This window comes from Camelus dromedarius, chromosome 11 (genome assembly GCF_036321535.1).
Source record: "Camelus dromedarius isolate mCamDro1 chromosome 11, mCamDro1.pat, whole genome shotgun sequence".
Classification (NCBI taxonomy): domain Eukaryota; kingdom Metazoa; phylum Chordata; class Mammalia; order Artiodactyla; family Camelidae; genus Camelus; species Camelus dromedarius.
Genome location: NC_087446.1, coordinates 16596890 through 16617693, shown reverse-complemented (window position 1 = coordinate 16617693; position 20804 = coordinate 16596890). Strand labels below are relative to the sequence as shown.

At 37.2% G+C, this 20804-nt stretch overlaps 1 protein-coding gene across 1 annotated transcript in view; it reads left to right on the top strand.

Annotated features, from left to right (window-relative positions):
* Positions 1–841: 841 nt before the first annotated feature.
* Positions 842–20804, top strand: part of CAPS2 (calcyphosine 2) — a 37838-nt gene continuing 17875 nt past the window's right edge. Inside the window, exons 1-9 of the mRNA XM_064491546.1 lie at positions 842–1084; positions 2738–2848; positions 5406–5455; positions 7002–7047; positions 7137–7259; positions 8488–8664; positions 11925–12047; positions 14876–14943; positions 17771–17887. Coding sequence (XP_064347616.1) covers positions 2768–2848; positions 5406–5455; positions 7002–7047; positions 7137–7259; positions 8488–8664; positions 11925–12047; positions 14876–14943; positions 17771–17887 — 785 coding nt within the window. The 5' untranslated portion in view covers positions 842–1084; positions 2738–2767. The remainder of the gene's footprint in view (positions 1085–2737; positions 2849–5405; positions 5456–7001; positions 7048–7136; positions 7260–8487; positions 8665–11924; positions 12048–14875; positions 14944–17770; positions 17888–20804) is intronic.

The following is a 20804-nucleotide window of genomic DNA, read 5'->3' as shown; positions in this document are numbered from 1 at the left end:
TGGATGTGTAATTCAGGAGAGTTATTGCATGTTAGGGGAGAATGGAACCTTACAAAGATCTCAAACCAGACCCTTCCTTTTACTGATAAATTGATGCCCAAAGACATTGTGTGCAAAGCAAAGAATAAAAGAGAGGCTTCCTGATTCCCAGGCCTTTTCCCTTTTCATTATATCAATATTTTAATTTGTAATTATACATATATATGTATATGTGTATATGTTCACATATTTAAAGTAGTATCTTTGTCTCTCTCTAATACTATATGACAGTCTTACCTTTTTTTAATTGTATTTATTTTTATTATTTTTTTGGAGGGGTAATTAGGTTTATTTATTTATTTATGTTTGAAGGGAGTACTGGGGGTTGAACCCAGGACCTCGTGCATGCTAAGCATGCACTCTACGCTTGAGCTATACCCTCGGTCCCCTCTTATCTTTTTAATAATTGCAGGCTCTTTGAGACCAGACATATGCTCAAATTTCTTTCCTTCTCAAAACATCATCCTGGAGCTGAACACCCGGTACATGCCCTGGAAAATATGTTAAATAGAATTCACTTAAACGCAGAATTGCACAACAACCGCCGTGGATCCGGACCAGGCTTTGGCCTTCTCCCTGCACAGGGCAAGAGCAGATAAGTGAGCCCGCTCCAGTTCCCTGCCGAGGTTTAGAGGCGCCCCGGAGCTGGTCCCCTGGAAGAAAGAAGGCTTTCACTTAGGTTTCATCCCTTGGGCTTTTCCGTGAGTGCCTCTGCTGGGGCTGCGGGATCTCCTGCGGCACGGACGGGGCAGGGGAAGGAACGCAGGTGCAGCAGTGGGGCGGGAGGTGGCGTGAAAGGAATTAGGACCGAGGACATTCTCTCCCTGGAAGTGAGAGAGGGATCCGAGTCCCAGCGTGGAGCCGCCTGTTGCCAGGCAACCTGCAGACGCGGGCCTGGGCTAGCCAGAGCCTCTGCCGGGAACCGTCCCCTTCCAGCTCCTCCTGTCCGAAGCTGTCTCAGGGAGGGTTTCCTCGGTGGAATTCCTCCAGTTTATACATTTTCCAGCCCTCGCACTCTGGATTTAGTCTTTATCCAGATTGTTGGGTAAGTTCAGGTTGGCTGCCCCTTGAGTCCCACCCCAGTCCGTGAATCCCAGGTAGGAAGAGGGTGGAGCATTCTTTCTGGTACGTTGCAGGTGCTCCTAAGTATGATCTCAACTTTTGGGGGAGTGACGTGGGGGTAATTACTCAGCTTCGTTTGAAATTAGGAGTGACCTCAGGTTCTATTCAGACACCCAGGTCTGTTATCACCTAGGCTCCAAGGTAGTCTTGGTCCCCAATTGCATGGAGCTTAAATGCTAAATTATACTTACACATCTCTTTCGTCTCTCCTTGATCACGGGCTGAACTTGATCAATTTATTCTTTGCTTTCCACTATGTTCTGATTTGGCATAAGCAACATTATAGCCACTTAATACTACTAACCAAGAAAGAAGTGATGATAATTGGAGCTGGAAATAATCATTTTTTAAAATGAGAGACATGAGAGGTGAATTCAGTACTTTTTGTAGCAAAAAAAGATAATATGGTAAGATATGGATCTGTTAGTGAACAATATTCATTACATGCTAGAAGTAATGTCTCATGACTTGGCAGCTGTGTGCATAGAGACAGAAGCCATCAAGTGCTCTTCCCTCCTCCTGCTACCCCCCCCCCCACCAGCGTACCCCAACTGAGTATTCAGGGGAGAGTCTGTTCCTGCTTCTTGTAGCTTCTAGGGACTGCTGCTTTCCGTCCATTTCAAAGCCGGCTGCTTAGCAACTTAGCTCCCCTTTGACCTGTTCTCCCATCCTCATGCTTTCTCTTCTCACTCTGATCATCCTGCCTCCCTTTTATAAGGTGAGTAATTGGGCCCACCTGATACTCCAGGATACTCTCCACATTTTGAAATCCTTAACTTTTAAAAAAATTCTTACACTGTAGCTATATTTTGCATAGGAAAGGGGGGGAGGAAACACTACAGGACTCAAAGCTTTCAGGAATTATGATATTTAAGGGGAATGATAAAAAGATTAATTCCCCACGTGAGTAATTCAAACTCCATAACTAAACATAGATGCTCCTTCTTTTCTTTCCTTGTTTTTGACTTTACTAACTTTATTTTTTAATTGTGGTTGTTGTTTTTAATTCTTATTTTTTACTGAAGTGTAGTCGATTTACAGTGTTAGTTTCAGGTGTACAGCAAAGTGATTCAGTTATACATACATATGTATTTTTTCAGTTTCTTTTCCATTATTATTCATTACAAGAAATTAAATATAGATCCCTGTGCTATACAGCAGGTCCTTGTTGTTTATCTGTTTTATATATAGTAATGTGTATCTGTTAATCCCATACTCCTAATTTATCCCTTCCCCCTTTTCTCCCTGGTAACCACTGTTTGTTTTCTGTGTTCATAAGTCTATTAAAATCTTTAATTTAATCACATTGGAAAAGTCTTTTTTGCCATTTAAAGCGACATATTCACAGAGTCTGGTGACTAGGACATGAGCATCTTTGGGGGACCATTATTCAGACTAGTATTACACAAATGTTGCCTCAGGTAATGTAGCTGAGTCACAAAAAGTTGATTTTGGTGAAAGAAGTAAAAGTGATTAACCACACGATTTCTTTCCATGTAACGTTATGTAATTTGTATGGCTTATTTAAAATTAGAGTAAGAGTTGTCATTTTATATTTATTTTACTTTTTTCAAAGATATACCTTATGATACATACGTGAACTTGAATGGATTTAGAGGTTAAAGGAGTTGCTGCTTCTCCTGCAAGTCAAGCTCAGGCAATGTCTGGAAGGAAAAAGCCACTACAAGTATGTGTGTTACCTAATTTTCCTCTTGTAGGATGATTCATTACATAATTTTCTGACTCCTTTCTCCATGTTTTTATGACTAACTTATACTCCCAAATAATTAGGGTTAATATTTCCTAGATTTGAATCATTGAATCAGCAGAATTGAAGATAATCATTACTTGAAAATTGGTCATTACTTGAATTAGTGTTATTTTCTTAATTGAGCTTATTATCTTTGTTTTTTTATTACTATTTTAAAAATCATCTGTGTATGTCTCCAGAAAATATGCAAAATAAATAGTAGAAAGAAGAAGAAAATATCAATATACATTTTATATTAGCTAAATAGGAAGAGAATCTAGGCTTCTAAAATTAGGACTTTTATCCTTTTTAACCTTCATAATATCACTGTTGTGTATATTATTAAGTGCAAATTTAAAGCTGCTTTGTCCCTGTATTCACCACAGGGTTGGGCAAATATAAAATTTAGTTTAGAAGTACATAGAGGTATTTATTTCATTGCTATTCTTACTATTTCAAATATTGAATGCTTATTACTTACCAGCAAACATGATAAATGTTTCTGTGATTTTTATCATTTAATTCTCACAGCCAACCTTTGAGGTAGATATTATTATTAACTTGCTTTTAGATGTGGAAGAACTGAAGCTTCCAGAAATTGTACCCTGCCAAGATTTTGAACTTCAGTTCTGACTTCAGGATCTGTGCTCTTTACTTTATGTTTAGCCTTCTCCCTTATATGCTTGAGCTAGTGCTTTGGGGTTTTTTTTTTTTTTTTTTATGGTTCACAATATTATGAATTAAATCGGAATTATTTGATAATTTGAATCAAAGCAGCCCTTCTTGGGGGAGGCTGTGCATGTGTGGGATCAGGGAGTACATGCGAAATCTCTTCCACTCAGTTTTGCTGTGAATCTAAAACTGTTCTGAAAAATAAAGTCTATTTTAAAAAAGGACAGCATACAAAAATATCCACCTTTTAAAATAAAGGGTCACATAATAAATATTTTTAGCTTCTTGGGCCATGCAGTTTCTGCTGCAATCTTTTAACTTTGCTGTTATGGTTATAACACATAGACAATTTGTAAATAAATGAGCAGGGCTGGGTTCCAATAAAACCTTTACCTATGAAAACAGAGCTGGGCCATAGTTTTCCTAGGTCTGGCCTGGGGGTTTATAAACTATAGTTTATCTTTATTCTGGATTGGCTAGCACAGTTTTGTTGGAATTAGGTAACTTTCATTCTAAAACATTTATGCCTATGACTTCATGATTAAATAGGCCTATTTAACAGATTTTAATAAGTCTATTAGGACACTTTCTGGGGAATAACAATGATGACCATCATGACGACTATGAGAACGACAGCTGTATTCTATTTGGATTTTCTTCCTAAAGTTAGATGATGTTATAATGGCTCCCAAATATAATTAAGAAATTTTTTGATGGGTGATGAAAATGTGCTGCTATTTTAGGCTATGTTTTATATATATAAAATTATATTTTTAAATTATTATTATATTAAAATTAATTAAATATAATATCATATGCTATTATAGCTGTTATATATTTGGTTTTATTTTATTATTACATATAAATATATTTTTCCATTTCAATGATCATCTTGTGATTTTATATTTCTACAGTTTAACTGTTTATTAGGATAGTGCTTAAAACAATGCCATATTGAAACTGATACTGAGCTGAAATTGCTTTCTTTTATTCTTAAGGTCAGACTGATGAGGCCCAGTCTTGCATACAACTCTGATGCTTGCTAGTAGTATCACAAAAATGACCCGTTAGAGGGCATCTCAGAAGTAAGCTATAAGTGATTCCGGGTAAATGATTTCCTACTTTTATTAACTTGAACTTTCCCTAAGACTCACACATATTTCTTATTTCATGTTGGCTAAGCTTACTGTAATTTTCAGGTCTTTGCACCAGTTTCTGGCAATAAGATTGAACATTTCCAAACACATACCTGTAAATATTTGGTCGCCTCCTTGCCTAAATCCTGCACTGTCTTCCCATTACCCTTGGGATGAAGTCCAAGTTCCTTATCTTGTGTTAGAATGTAATAGCTCTGGCCACTACCTCTTCACGCTCTGGATTTCAGCTCTTTCCAACCGCCGACTCCTGCCTGTGGGCCTGTACAGCACAAGTTGTTCCTCGTGGCTGGAGCAATTTTCTCTCTCCCTTCTTCATCTGGCTCCATTTAGAGTTTTCTTTTTTCTTTTTGAAAAAAAACTGCCTCAGTTCTCTGGACGAGGTTGGGTACACATGCTAAGTGCAGCTGCTCTGTCTCAGTACGTATTTTCCACATTGTTTGAGTAAATGTCTTCCCCAGCAGACAGAGTTATATGGGTTCTCATCCTGTCTCTGTGTCTCAAGCACAGTAGGGAGGGGCTTAATAAATATTTCTTATAGAAAAGAAACTCTTCTTATAAAAAAGAAAAGTTATAATTAGCCTTATTGCATTGACACATTGCTTATCTTTTAAAGTATAAATAAATGATATATGCATACTGATTCTAATTTTTTTTTTTAATTAAAGCAAGGATGGACCTCCAAATCATGGGGAGTTGAGGATCCTTGCCTACCTGTGTAAGTCACATTTCTTCACATTTGAGCTGTTTAATGGGTAAATACATTTATAATACATTAACAAGCAAGAAAAAAATGAAAAATTATATATATAGCTATGACTGTGAACCACAGAAAAGTTTATATGCATGTGGATGGCCTGAAAATTACTATGTCAAAATTAAAGTAGATCCTGTGATAGGATGGTAAAATTAAGGGTAATACTTCTCTTATTTTTTAAAATTTTTCTTTAATATTATTTTTACATTTTTCTGAAAATTTTAAAATATTGTTTTACTTAGAACATGCAGCCAAGAGCATTTATTAAAGAAGTACATAGAATCTTGCACTTTATAATTGGGATAGTCAAAATGAATTTAATAGGAGGTATGTCTGTGCTTTAATCTTATCTTGAGATATATTACAGTTTTATCAGTCTTATTAAAATGATTTTAGTTTTGGGCTGGAATACAGTAATTGTTATATATATATTTTACATCCTTGCCTCTTAAAAATTGGAAGGATATGACTTTTATATTCTTTCAAGTATGTTAGACTACAGGGCTTCTTGGAAAATAGAAATTAAAAAGTAACTTATTAGGCTGACCCGTATAAAACTGACATTTTTATAGATCAAAAATGGGCAAATGTCAGCAATTTCATGTGGTGCCACAAAATAGATACCTGTATGCTCATCCAGAGGGAAAAACAGCTAGGTGCAGGTGTTAGGTACGAGATACTGAGTGATGATGGTTAGATGGGTGCCGGAAAATCTTTAACAACTGGTTTTCTAGAAGTGTACTGTAAGTTTATTATCAATTGTACTTGTTAATTTTAAATAAAATTAAATATATTTCAAGTTGATTATAAATTTTACACGAGTGAGTATTAGTTGATAATTTCATTTATTGTAGAGTGATGCGAGTGATTTCTTTGCTGAATCAAGTCATAGTTTTGAATACTGGAACAGTATTTCCTGAGTTTTTTGTTACTGACAATGTGACAGTTCCAGACAGGATATGCTTTTCAGCTTAATATGCACTATTAACGTTTTCTCCACCACTTTCGTCTTCCTCAGAAATCAGCAAAACAATACATCAAGTCCCAGTTCATAGCATTTGCCCATTTCTGTGTAAGTGATCCCACTGTGGTTGATTTCAGGCTGTCACTGAACACAGAGTTGAAAAGAGATGACACCATAATATTACCACTCAGACATGATAGGTGTAAATGGCCTCCAGAACACAGATAGTAGCTAAGTACAATAAAACCATTAAGAAGTGATAACTTTTGAGTACTTGTTACCTTTTTAAAATATAATTTAACTACTTAACTTAATTTTATTACATTTAAATTAATTTTCTTAATTTAAATTTAATTTAATTTTATTTTTAATAACTCTGTATTAACAACCAGCTCAAAAAATTACTGAACACTTTAACAAAAGCCTATCACAGCTTATAGGAGCCAGCAAACCACTGGCTTCAGTGTACCTGAACATATGTGATTTGCAACTATTAAAGTCTCATTTGTAAAAGTTATGGGATGCATAGATTATTTCTTTCAGGGTCCCACGACTTGATTTGGGAAGCCTTGTTGACTCTGATGACGAGGTAATTTTTAATTGGTATTTAATGTAATAAACATTTGAACACAGGGTTACAGATAGTATATAATTAGTATCATTTAATTTTATTTTTAGGATGATTTTTCACATATGCCACTTAGTATAACGCATATTCATTTTAACCCACCAAATTCATCTGCTTTTGGTTGGGTTACACCATGCCAAATACCATATACTCAGCACCATCTAAATGACCTGGTTAGTATTTATTTCTTATTACCAACTTTCAGAAATACAGTGTGCATTTATCGCTATATTTAATCCAGGAATTTCATTATGTCCAGTCTATATTTTGTTTAGTTTAAGTATGGTATATATTAACATCCCAAACAGTACTGTTGATGAAATAATTTTACTTTGTTTTACATTCTTGCCTCACGTAAGAATACTATTTTTAAAATGTCATAAAATTGGCAAAGTACAGGTTTATACTAATAGGGATTTTAAAATTATGGCAGAAAATTAGATCAGATCTTTCTAGCTTAACAATACAAAATTGGTCTCTTGGAAACTGACATACTTTTGGCTACTGGGATCCTATGGGGTAAGTAAGTAACTATACTGATTCCAAGGTGTCTCCTTGGGACATATTTATACTTCAAACAACATATAGTGTTTTATTTCATGTTATGAACACAAGTTCTGACCAGTATTCTATGAGTAGGGCTTGCTTTTCTGTCTTTGTTAGTCTTTCTCCACTCATGTGCTCTTCAGTCTCATTTTGGGTCAGTTACATGAATAGCATCCTTCTCTGTAGCATGCTGCAGTTTTCACCCTGAAGCCTCGCCCCGTCCTCCTTTGGGTATAGACTCGGATACAACCACTTCCAAGGGTTGTACTGGCTTTACACTCACCTTGGAGCGACTGTCCCTCTCTGGGACAATATGTGTTTGCTTCGTATTCCTTTTTGGTTTCTCTTACCCGCTGGCTCTGTTACCTCTCATCCCATGGAAATGTGGCACGGAGCCAGGTAATAGCAGAAGGCGGAGTATCTCAATATTCTGGAAATGGCAACCAGAGCGTCTCCAATTCCTATGGCTGTTCTGGAAGAAATGATTGGCAGTGGAGTTTTTCTGGGGCAGGAATAAAAAGCCTATCTAAAACCCGTAAGAAGAAAGAAGAGTTATTTTTTTCCTCATCCCTATTTTAGAACCAGGACTGATGTCCAGCTGGGAAACAATACAGGCTTGCTGGTTTCTGAGGCCAGTGCCCATTCTGTGCGGCTCCGCGTGCTCTGATTGCTCAGTGATGCTGCACCAGCTGAATGTTGTGAATGTGACCTCTCTTTAGAACATTGCGTGTAGTTGTCTGTTTCTTAGGCATAAATGCTAAGGTGGAGGATAAACCTGTTAATGTTAATAAGGAAAGTTAATAATAATTCTGATTTTTTTCTGGCAGATAGTATACTTTTTCTTTTTACCTCTAGGAGCAGGACATAATACCTAATAATTTGCCAGCACCAACCGACAAATATAAACTAAAATATCAGCAATACAAAACTGAAGTGAAAGAGGGACATAAACAGTACAGTCAGAGAAATACAGAAAAGACAAAGCCACAGATCACACATCAGCAGACACCCAGCAAGAAGATAGATGAAAAGGTAATATGTGTGGCTTTATCCAATTGTAATGAGATCTAAAGGAAACAGTACACATATTATAGAAACATCTTTTTGTCTGATGTCTTGCTACTCGTCATAATAAAGTACAAAAACTAACATTTATTTTCTGTACGCCAGAGATTGTTTTAAGTATTTTACTTACATTAACTAGTTTATTCTTCACGGCAATCCTAACAGGTTGTTATCACCATTTTACAAACTCAACATGGGAAATTGCCTTTACAATCAGGCAGGGTGGAACTGCTGCATAAATGCTGTTAGAAAATCCTACGATAGTTAGGTGAATTAAAACACTTGAATAGTAATCTCTGGAAATAGAAGAGGTCCGTGATATGAGAAATGTGAGCCCCTCTTGAAAGCAGAAAGCAACATGTAAATTGATTCTTTTGGCTGATAAATAAAAAATAAAGTTAGATATATTTAGAACCCAAGACAATAGCTAAAGGCTGTAGCTACTAACTAATCAGGCTGATACATCAGTCAACTGATAATGTCAAACAGGAAAATAAAAGCTCCACTCTGCTTGGTTCTAAAGGCAAGTTCCCCATGCTGAGTTTTCCTTCCATTTAGTATAAAATGGTGGTGAATCTCTTACTATCAAATTCTCTTGCTACCTAAAATGTAAGCTTATATGTGTGTATATATATATATGTATATATTTTAAATTAATGAAACATCTTTAAATAAAACATGAAAATCATTAAATTTCAATTTTACAGAAAATAATGTTAATTCCTGAATTGTACTTATTATTATTTATTCCAGATAAATCCTTTTTCACTAACTCTAGAAAAAGATAAAACACCTTTTGGATTTAGAAATGATCGCCCTAATTCATTCATTCATTGTTTATTCTTTCAACAAATAGTTCTTGAATGTTTAACTATGATGCAAGGTACCTTTCCAGACACTGGTGATAAGTCAGTGAGTAAAACAGACACAAATTCCTGCCCTTACAGAGTATATATCCTAAGGAAAGAGTGAGCAAGAGAAAAAAAAAATTGAATGAATGAATGACTCAATCAATCCATCAATCAATTCATCTAGAATGACAGATGGTGACAAATGCTGTGGGTCCAAGGGAACCGAGGTTGGGGTAGCGATTTGTACATGATCGTCAGGGAAGATCTTTTCCAGAAGGCTGCATTTTAGCACACGTCTGAAAGGGGAGAGGAGCAAGCCAGTCAGGAGAAACTAGGTGTCATGAAGTAGGAGTAGGCATGGTGTTTGGAGCAGGAAGAGCCAGGGAGAGACGGGAAGAGACTGTTCAGCAAGATAAAGGGAGGCTGAGGCTGGGAGGCAGATTACAGAGCCCTTGTAGACCACTTAAAGGGCTTTGCCTTCTATTTTGTTTTGTTCGGAATGGGTTTCATTGGGAAGAAGGTGTGGCTGGAAGCAGGTGGACCACTGAGGAGGCTATCACAGTGATCCAGGCAAGAGATGAGGACGTTGGCCTGGACCCAGGTGGTCGCAGCAGAGTTGGACGAGAAGTGGTCGTGATGAGGGGTCAGATTCTAGATAGATTCTGAAGGTAGGGCTGAGAATATTTAGCGATGGATTGGTTACAGGCTTGAGAGAAAGGAAAGATGAAAAAGGACTGGAAGGCTTTTGACCTGAGCAGTTGGAAGAGCGGTCTTGTCATTAACTGGAGTGGGGAAGACCAAGGGAAGTCTGATTTGGGGAGGCTACATTTGAGATGCCAAGTGGAAATGTCAATGTTTCCCTTTTGCAAAAGGTTAAAAACAAGCTGAAACAAAAGAAAATGCTTTTGAAAGTTTCTTCCAACCTGTAATGCAGAGCTTGGCTTATACTTAAACGTTATCTATTAATTTAATCTTTTCATTTACTGTATATAATGTTAAACATCTTTTTGGTGCCTGTTAAAATAAATCACCATTTAGGAAAAACAAATATATTAGTGGGTAAACAAATAAAGTTATAAGGTATCCTCATAAATTTATTTCCCAATAGAAAATACTTAAACAAGATTTATTATTCATTCGTTGAATAAATGTTTATCAGGTGCTCCCTATGTGTGGCCCTGTTCTGGCACCAGGGCTACTTTTTGACAGTTTTTGCCCTCGTGGAACTTACAGTAGGAGGGGCAGACAACAAATCATAAACAAATGTGTACTAAAGTTTCATGTAGCAATCAACGGTCATGAAGACAGAGAAGGGTATGGAGATGGAATGTGACTTTTCAAGGGAGATCTAAAGTAAGAACAAGCCCTGGTGGAAAAAACTCTTGAAATCTAGTTTTTGACAAATTAAGTTTTTGACAAATTGCTGCCCCTGTTGAGGCATTATTTTGTGTTAAGGTAATGAAAGCACATCTTATATTCAGAGAAAAATCTAGTGTTTATCTCTTTAGGATTCTTGTCAAAAGTTTAGAAAAGCACAAGTGAAGCCAATGAGTCACCGAAGTCATTAGTGAATGTTTACTGTGCACACAACAAAAAGAAAGTTTGCAAACCAGGAGCGCTGAAATCAAACGTGGAATGAGATTCAGGGGTATATTGTTATAAAGCAGTTTTATATAGTGAGAAGGCAGTGACTGTTTGTTCTTCATAGTGATTGGCTGTACTATTAGAATTTTCTTAAATGATAGGGATTGGTTAGTGGTTACCCCTATCAATTTTGGGAAACAGTTTAAGTTACACTTATGATTTCCAGAGACATAAGCAAGAAGTGATCCAAGCCAAGTTAGTCTCACTTGTCTTGCAAAATAAGATAAATTAAGCTTTACTTATATGACTAAACTGATATTATCAGCGCAAGGAATTTTCAAGGCTGTTCTCTGTGTTTGATTTTAACAGTCTCAAAGGATACACCCCACCTATTAGTTACTTGTGAATGTAATTTTATAAAGTAGTGACATGCCCATATTTATTAACTTTACAAAGACTCAAATGGACAATAATAGAAAGAATAGTTGCTACTTTTTATGGAGTGCGTACTGTATGTGAGGTACTTTTTTGTGTTAGACATGAGTCATCTCATCTAATCATTTGTGTGTGTGTGAAGTAGTTATTCATATTCCCATTTTATCTGTGAGTAAATCGAGGTCATCTAACTAGAAAGCGGGAGAGCTGGATTCAAACAGGCAGAATGATTGTCAGAGCCTGTACTCTTAACCTGACGTATCCAGTGATCATTTCATCCTTTATTTTGTTAAAAGCAAATATTCTGAGTGTGTGTATGAGGGTTTGCTTACTGCTTTCATTTACACTCACACACAGTGTGTACAAGGTGCAGAAGCCGACACAGATGACCTTACAACTCTGGATAGGAAAGCCCTCTTACAGCAGGGATATGCAGACAACCCACCCATCGCACAACGGAGCACAAGGAGATCTGATGCCGTAAGTTATTAGTATTTCCACTCATTTGATTAGCTGTTGAGATAATTTGCCCTCCAAGATTTTACACACTTAAAACTGAGTGAAGAATTGCTACAACTGAACTTGGACTGAGGTGAATATTCCCTAATATGCAAATCGAGCCCTCAGTCTGGCAACTGAAAAATCGTCTTGCATCTTGGGGAGTTTGTAAACGCTTAGTTCATATTGTTCAAAATGTTAATTGGCCACTATTTATGACAGTGGGCTTATTGACCCCACCCCTTCCCCTACAAAGGAATGGCCTGGTTATTTATTTATTTATTTTGAAAGTCATAAGCTAATGAAACAAGAGAAATTCTGGCCAGTTAAGAAAAGGGGAAGGCATAAAGTAGTTTTTCTTTAGGAAAAGGGAAGCAAAGCTCTGGACTCTCAATATTAACCTTAAATTATATCTTTTACAAAATCAGATTGTTTAATGAGTATTGCTCAGACTAGTTTGGTACAAATAGATAATTATAGCATTTCTATAGTGTCCTCAGGTAAGCAGACCAAAGCGCTTAGAGTTGGAGTCCACTGGCTACCCAGACACCCCCAGGGGATTAATGTCTCAGGCACACTTGTAATGGATTTATGGAATATCAGTGTGTGTTGGCTCAAAAGTTGAGAAAACCAAGCTTTAGATGGCCTAAGTAATAATACAGCAACATGGATTTAACTAGTTATATTATCATTACGTGGAAATTCAAAATAGATCTTATTTGCATAATAATCATCCAGAATCAACACATTCAGAACTGACAGCAATGTGTAATCAATCTCTGGACCAGGTGGACTGATCTTCTGTGGATATCCCAAGTTGCTAATTTGTTATAGTTCTTCTGCTAAAACCACATCACATTTTCTGTACCTATCATTATTTAGATATTTATGTTTAATATAGAATAAGGAGTATTACCAGGATTATCCTAAAAATAAAAAAAAAAAGCTACTTTGTAGGGCAAAATCATGTCTCAGATAAGGCTTATTTTGATATATTCCTGAAGTTATGCTCGAAAGGATGTTACTAATACTTAAGGCCCACTGGGTATTCTTCTTGGCATAATCCAAAGCCATCTGGGTGTTAGTGGATCTCCTTTCCTTACAGACATTTTCTTAGTGTCCTTATGAGTTTAGTGTCCTAAATTCGCCATCAAGCACCTTTTACTCTGTTGTGGTAGCACTGATTTATCAGTTTTTAAAGGAAATGTTTATGTGAGTAAACTTTGAAAGTATCTGAAATTAGTACCAATTTATTTTTAAAATGTAATTGGAAACTTTAAAATTTTTTGTTTCTTAAGTGAACAGAAGCAGTGAACCTGTGGTTTTTGTGCCCATCTTTTCTAGTTTGTTTTTCACTGTTATCAGATCTTTTACATCTTTGTGACTTCTGCTTCTAATCTGCTTTCTGTTTACACAGACCTTTAAATCATGTGCCCGAGGGTGGCTCTAACCTTTCCTCCAAAGTATAAGCCACTGCAAATGTCCACACCTAAGGTGGGCTCTCTGCATGGACTCTGTAGTCATTAATCTTGCCTCTTTCGCTTACTTCTGATTTTACATCCATGTTCTGGCTGACGTGGATCTTTTCTGTGTGTAATTTCATGTTTTAGTCAGTGTTAGTTAATTTCTGAGTCACCTTTGGATGTAAAATACACTTTACTCTACCTGTCAGTTACACAATTTTTCTAACTTTTAAGTTGCTATGTTAATTTATTCCTAACAAAAATCATTATCAAGTGTCAGCTTAGAGAACACAAGGTGCGTTATGTATTACATGATAGAGACGTTAGATGGGGCATATTTGGATGTGTAAACTATCCATCTTAAATTTCTACCAAACAAAAAAAAAATTGAATTCGATTATAGACTCACATTTAAATAATGGCATCCAACTTCTCCAGGTGTCTTAGGAGTTTCTGCTTTTCAATTCTACGATACGCCTTTAGTCAGGCTTCTTTAAGTGTGTGTCAGTTTCAAGTAGAGCGCTCTCCCTAACGGCAGGAAGCCTCTGTCTGACACAACATTACCTTTCTTGATTTCTTTTATTAGCGGGATCAGTGAGGATGACAGTAATTTACATTCTAAAATAGAACAATCTTTGACATCTTAATTTTTTAACCTCTTTTATTTACCCTTCAAAAGAAACATTTTAGTGATTATATGCATGATACTTTAACTGGAGTTGAATGATTACAAATCTTTCAATTTGCTATGACCTAAAATGTAGGAAAAAGTACTTTTGGAAGAGTTGGGAAAGCAAAAAATCATTTAACCAAACCAGTAATTAAGAAAAGTTGATCAAGCATTAGCAGTGGACTACGTGCGTAGAAAACATTACTATCCTCTTAGTGAGAGGAGGCTTTTTTCTTTGTTTTTTGTTCTTTTAGATCTTTTGGTACAGGGTTGAGACATTCAAGTTCAGTTTTAGCCTCGTCTACTGTGAATGGTGTTAGACCAAACTGTCTCTGTGTCACTGCTGGTGTTCTTGGAGCAGGTTAAGATGCCTTTGCAGGGCACCTCTCAAGGGGAGGAATAGCGCAGTCTTCTCTTTATTCCAGCCCCATAAAATGCAAAGGCAGCTGGTGGAAATCTCTGATGATTGGTGCCAAAATTTAAGTGCAGTACTTTTTAGGAAATAGATGTGTTTTTAGATTAAATACTTAGAATTTAAATTTATTGATGATGGCTATAGTAATCTGTATTTAAGAAGGAAACTGGGAATGTTCAATTTATGTTTTAGGACTCTTGTGTTAACTGTAGTATTATTCTGCTTTATGGACACTGACATTTCCTTTATTTTCTCCTCTCAGGAAATCGTGGCTGCAGAGAAGAAGAAGCAGACTGTCACGGAACAAGTGATGACAGACCACTTATCCAGGTAAGAGTAGTAACTCGTCATAGAAATCCACTCAGAGAGTATCCATTAAATTTCATTTTCATTCATGACATCCATATCCTTTGGTCAATCAGCAAGTGGTCAACTCAGAGGTTTCCAGGCTTTCTCTTTTCACTGCACTTATAGTGTTCTAGTAATTTTTTCACAAGACTTGCAGGCCAATAGAAATACCCAACAGTTCAAGTATTATTAAGTATTTTTGTCTAAACAACTTAGTAAATATTTACTTCCTAACAACTTAATGATCATCTGAAAAAAATAATGCACAGAAATTGAAAGAAAAACTATTTTTATTTCATTCTTAAATATCCACAGTTACTTACTAATGGGATGTATGCACTTCTTGGATGCTGCACAATCTCTCAAACCTAAGAATTATTTAGGATGCTCCCACCCTCACTTTCTATTCCCTATGGCATTTGCTTCTTTCACAGTAACTGTAGAAAAGCCAGCTTTGTGAAGATATGAAATCATGGAAGGAGTGTATGTAGCATGAAACCCTGTTGAGACTGTGAATTACATTGAGCTAGTAGTTTTTGTGGTATCCAACAAATACGAAGTATCACTGTTTCCCTCAAAAATTAAAAATATCTCAGAGTGTCCCCATAAGTTCCCTGTGACACCCTAGTGTGACTTAGTGCGCAGTTTGGGAACTGTGGGACTAACTGTCAAGAATTTTAAAACCTAACGTAAAGCTTCACAACCTTTAGAAAACTATACAAAGTTTTAATAACTGCTGTGCAAAACTGCATGACTATGTAAATATTGTAGACTTCAAAGAGTCCAGAACCATCTAGGAAGTCTTCAAAAACGAAGTAAGACTTAAGTTTAGCTTTGAAAAAAATAATTGTTATGTGGCAGAGAAAATGATAGTCTACGTGCATGTTTTATTCTTTGAAACAATTAATTTTACTCACAGTCTTCATTGTATCTCCTTCCCTTATCTTGTGGACTCTGTTTATGTTTGCACACCCCAAATGCTACCACAATGTCTCTTCGTAAGATAACAAGTGACACCCATATTGCTGGATGAATGATGATTCCTTAGTTCTCATTTACTTGACCCATCAGCAGCATCTGCCTGGGTTGAAATTTTTCTTCTCTTTGAAACACTTTCCTCTTCTCCACTTGGCTTCTGGCGTACCACACTTGGCTGGTTTTTCCTCCTACCTTCTACTCCCCAATCTCCTCTCCTGGTTCCTCTGCATCTCTGCAGTCTTTACACATGGGAATACACAAGAGCTCAATTCTTGGGACTTCTACATTTAGTTCCTAAGTGATCTCATCCAGTATCATGTCTTTAAAAACCATCTACACGCAGATGCATCCCTAATCCACGATTCCAGTGTAACATTCTCCAAACTGGGTTCCTGAAGGTTGTCTCCCTTTCCTCCCCTCCTGATGAAATCCTCTTTAATTTTCCTCCATGGCAACTCGGTTCTTCAAGTTATTTAAGCCTACAAATCTTGGTGATGCCTTTAATCCCTCTCTTTCACTCAAATCCTGTATCCAGTTTGTCAGCAAACACTCTCAGGTCTACCATCAAGATACATTTACTCCCTCTGCTGCCACCATCCCTGTTCACACTGTCATCTTCTGTCTCCTGGATTATGTCAGTCACTTTCTACCTGGACTCATTGTATCTGCATTTGCCCCTAAGTGGTCTGTTCTCAACCCAGCAACCAGAAGGAGTTATTAAAGGACAAGCCAGATCAAACCCTTGTAACTTCCCATCTCAATCAGAGTAAAATCTTTAAGACCTATATTATTGGTTATATATCATCATAGAACCTGGTGGCTTAAAACAGCAGTCATTAATTACAGCGCATGTATCTTCAGGTCAGCTGTCCAGGCTGGGACTGGATGAGTGGTTCTTATGTTTCGCTTACTTCGGCCAGTTATGTATGAGCAAGAGTAGTGGGCTTAGTCCTGAGCCTCAGTGTTCAGAAACCTCATGTGTTTTATGCATTTGCCTTTTTTGTGCTTCTACCATCTTTGTGAGGAGAATGCAGCTTGGTCAACCCACTGGTCTCAAGAAGAAAGTGTTTCTACAAAAGCAGCTGGGTGCTTAGCCAGGATTATCCTAGACGAGCAGGTCCCCCGCCAGCCCACACTTGCACGAGTTAGTCCAGTCGAGATCAGCAGAGCCATCCAGCTACATAGAACTTGCCAAAGCAAGTTAAATAGCTAAGCTTAAAGCCCAAGGTGAGAAATTACACTATACTTGTAATGAGGCTGCGGCAAGGATGTGGATCAGGAGTGCTGAAAAATTAGGGTCAATAATATGTTCTACCCACCAGTAGACCCTGGACCCCCTTTCCTCCTCTCCTTCTCGTTTACTTTGCTCCACCATCCGGCTTCCTCCCTGTTCTGAAACATATCAGGTTCCCTCCTGTTTTAGGAGATAAATACTTTGCATTTATATTCCCCTCTGCTTGGAATGCTTTCCCCCCAGAAATCCATATGGCTGCTTGCTTACTTTGCCTCCTGTCCTTATCCAAAAGTCAGCAGCACAATGTCTGTATTTAAAGAGTAGTAAGAGAAAGACATGAAGCTCTGAGCTTTCTCAAAAATTTCAGTTTATTTTTAGATAGCACTTATGGAAAAAGAGATAGACAATACTCACTTTCTCATGGCCAGTGATTTTTAATTATTAAGTTTATTCATTCAATATCTGACAAATACATAATTCTGCCAGTAGTGTAAGCTGGCATTTGTACATGAGCTTTTCCAACTGCTTATACATATGTGAATGCTGGAGCAATTCATTATAACATTTAATTGTCAGACTTCATGGTTTCCTATGTAGGGCTGTAATCAGTGATCCAGAGCAAAATGTAACCACTGAGAAACAAAGTGCGCATATCCTTCCAGATTCAAAGATGGCACCCCTTCGAGGGAGGAAAAGGACACTACATGAGACAAAGTAAGAAAGTTTTGCTTAAATGAGGTTTCATTTAAATAGAAATAATTTATTTTTAAATGTACTTTTGTGTCTAATGGAAAAGTTTTCCTTCACGGTTTCGCTTTTTTCTGTATAAAGGGAAATGGAATTTTGGGAGTTCAGATCCCGATTCTGCCACTTTAAGATATTGGAGTAAACCTTGCCCTCCAGATCTTCTATTAATAACTTAGGAATGACAGCCAAAACTCTAGGCAATAATATATGTGAAAATACATAATATAGTAGTTGAGACATTTGTATGTGTACAACTGATACTGGCTGAGTTTTGCTGACATAATAAATTCAATATTAGCATTGTTTAAAAGTTATTATTTTTTGCATTTTACTTTGTACCTTATAAAATCTTCGGTTTGTTATGAACTTGCTCAGTCCACTGGTGTAGTCCACTGAAGTTTCCCAATGATTTCACAGATGGTTGATCTGTGAGATCAACCACGCCAGCTTCTGCAGCATTCTTGCCTATTTTCAGATGGCTGCAATTGTGAGACAGTACTTTCTTGTAACTTTAATTTTTTTTGTCTTACTCTTATATTCTGGAAGCCTTCGTTTCCATCCCCTTTCAGTATTTGATGGTGTCGTGTATTAATTTCCTATTGCTGCTGTAACAGATTACCACAAATGGCATTTTAATGTTTATTTATTTAAGTTTTTCTGGGGGGGAAGGCAATTAGGTTTATTTATTTATTTTCAGAGGAGGTACTGGGGATTAGAACCCAGGAACTCATGCATGCTAAGCATGCGCTCTACCACGTGAGCTATACCCTCCCCCACTACAAACGGTATTTTAAAACAATACAAATTTATTCTCTTAGTGTTCTGGAGGTCAGATGCCTAAAATCAAGGTGTTGAGAGGGTCGTGGTCCTTCTGGAGGCCCCAGGGAAGAATGTGTTTCTTTGCCTTTCTCAGTTTCTAGAGGCTGCCTGTAGCCCTTGGCTCATAACCCCTTCTTCCATCTTCAGAGCCCGCAGTGGCTGGTCAAGTCTTTCTCGTGTTGTATTGCTTTCATACTCCTCTCCTGTGGTCACATATCCCTCTGCTTTCCTCATATAAAGACACTTGTGATTGCACTGAACCTATCTGAATAATCCTGGTTAATCACCTCCTCTCCAGATCCTTAACTTCATCATATTTGCCAAGTCCCTCTTATGATATCATGTAAGTTAACTAATGACTTGCTCTGAGGATTAGGATATGAATATCTTTGTGGGGCTATCATTGAGCTACCATCTTTCTAAACTTCTCTTTCTTAAAGTAAAATTTGAAAGAAATAAAACTTCATTCACAAAGCATGCACTTAAATTTTAAGTGCACAGGACAGGAGTTTTTACAAACTGGACAATACTCATTCATCAAGTTCTAAGACCAAGAAATAGAACATTACCCCGGAACCACCCCCCACCCCTGTGCCACCTCCCAGTTACTATCCACTTCCTCTGCAGTACCAAAGTTAACTTCTTTGCTCTGATATCATAGATTATAACTGCCTGGTTGTAAACTTATATGAAATCACAAAATTTGGACTCTGTGTCTGGCTCCTGTTGCTCAATGTTATATTTGTGAGTTTTATCTGTGTTGTTATTTGTCGTTGTCCTTTACTCTCATTGCTGTACAGTTTTTTATGGTGTAAATATACCACAGTCTATTTATTCACAGCTGCTGGTGGACATTTGGCTGTTCAGGAAAAGTGCTGCCGTGAACTTTCGTGCACGCCTTTTGGTGAACATATGTACTCATTTCTGCTCAGTACACGCTTGGGAGTGGAATCGCTGGCCCGTTTAGTGTGCATATGTTCGGCTTTAAAAAAATTATTGCCAAGTAGTTTTCCAAAGTGGTTGCTGCAGTGAAAACTCAGTGAGCAGTAAGAGGGTGCTAGTGGCACCATGCCTTTGCCAGTGGTGGGAATTACATTTTCCATTTCAGTTCTTTAGTGGTCAACTTTTCATTCTCTTGATCATTGTCTTTTGATGAACAAGAGTTCCTAGGTGTAACGTAGACCAGTTGACCAATCTCTCCGCTTATTGTTAGTGTCCTTTTGTATTTTTTTTATGAAATCTCTCCCTACCACCAACTCATTGTCCCTCTGACTTGCAATGCCACGTGCATCATATATGAAGTTGTTACAATGTGTGGTTGGTTTCTAGGCTTTTTTTTTTTTTCAGTCTTATCCACCTGTTACACATTTCTGCACCAGCACTATCCTGTCTTAATTAGTATTGTCATACGTCAGAGTAAATACTTAAAGCTGCTTTAGCTTTAATATTGTTTTGGTGTGCTTGGCCCTTTCCTCTTCAATATAAATTTTAGATTTAGCTAGTCTAGTTCTAGGAAAACTCCTATGGGGCTATTGGTTAGAATTATTAAATTTATGGACTTCACTCCCCTTATATGTTATTCGCAGAGGAGGAGGAGACAGTTCTGCGTCACAGAGAAGCAGGATGGGCATGTGCAGTGCAGCCCTTCCTCTCCTCTTTTTCACGGGAGCCAGCTGTTCGCAGAAACCCACATTCTGTCCTGTGCACTAAGTTTTACAGGGTCCCTCCCAAATGAAAATGAGTGGGTTAGTCTGTGTAATCCTGAGCATTAAGGACTTAGCTTGCTGTTGCTACATTTCTAAGCCATGGTTTCCAACAGCTTTATCAATAATAAAATTCATGTGTGGGTCTTCATCTGCCTGATGCTTATTTCTCTGTTGGTTAAGAACTTGGAGAAGTATTGGTCTACTTATTGGATACCTAAAACCCCAACACAGAACGTTCCATTGTATAATAAAAATGCCTCTTTAATTCTTGTATCTTTTCAAGAAGACTCTAGACTCCTTGAAGCTATTACTTTAACCTATTGCTGTTAAACTGAGTTCTGTTTACCTTGGAGAAGCAA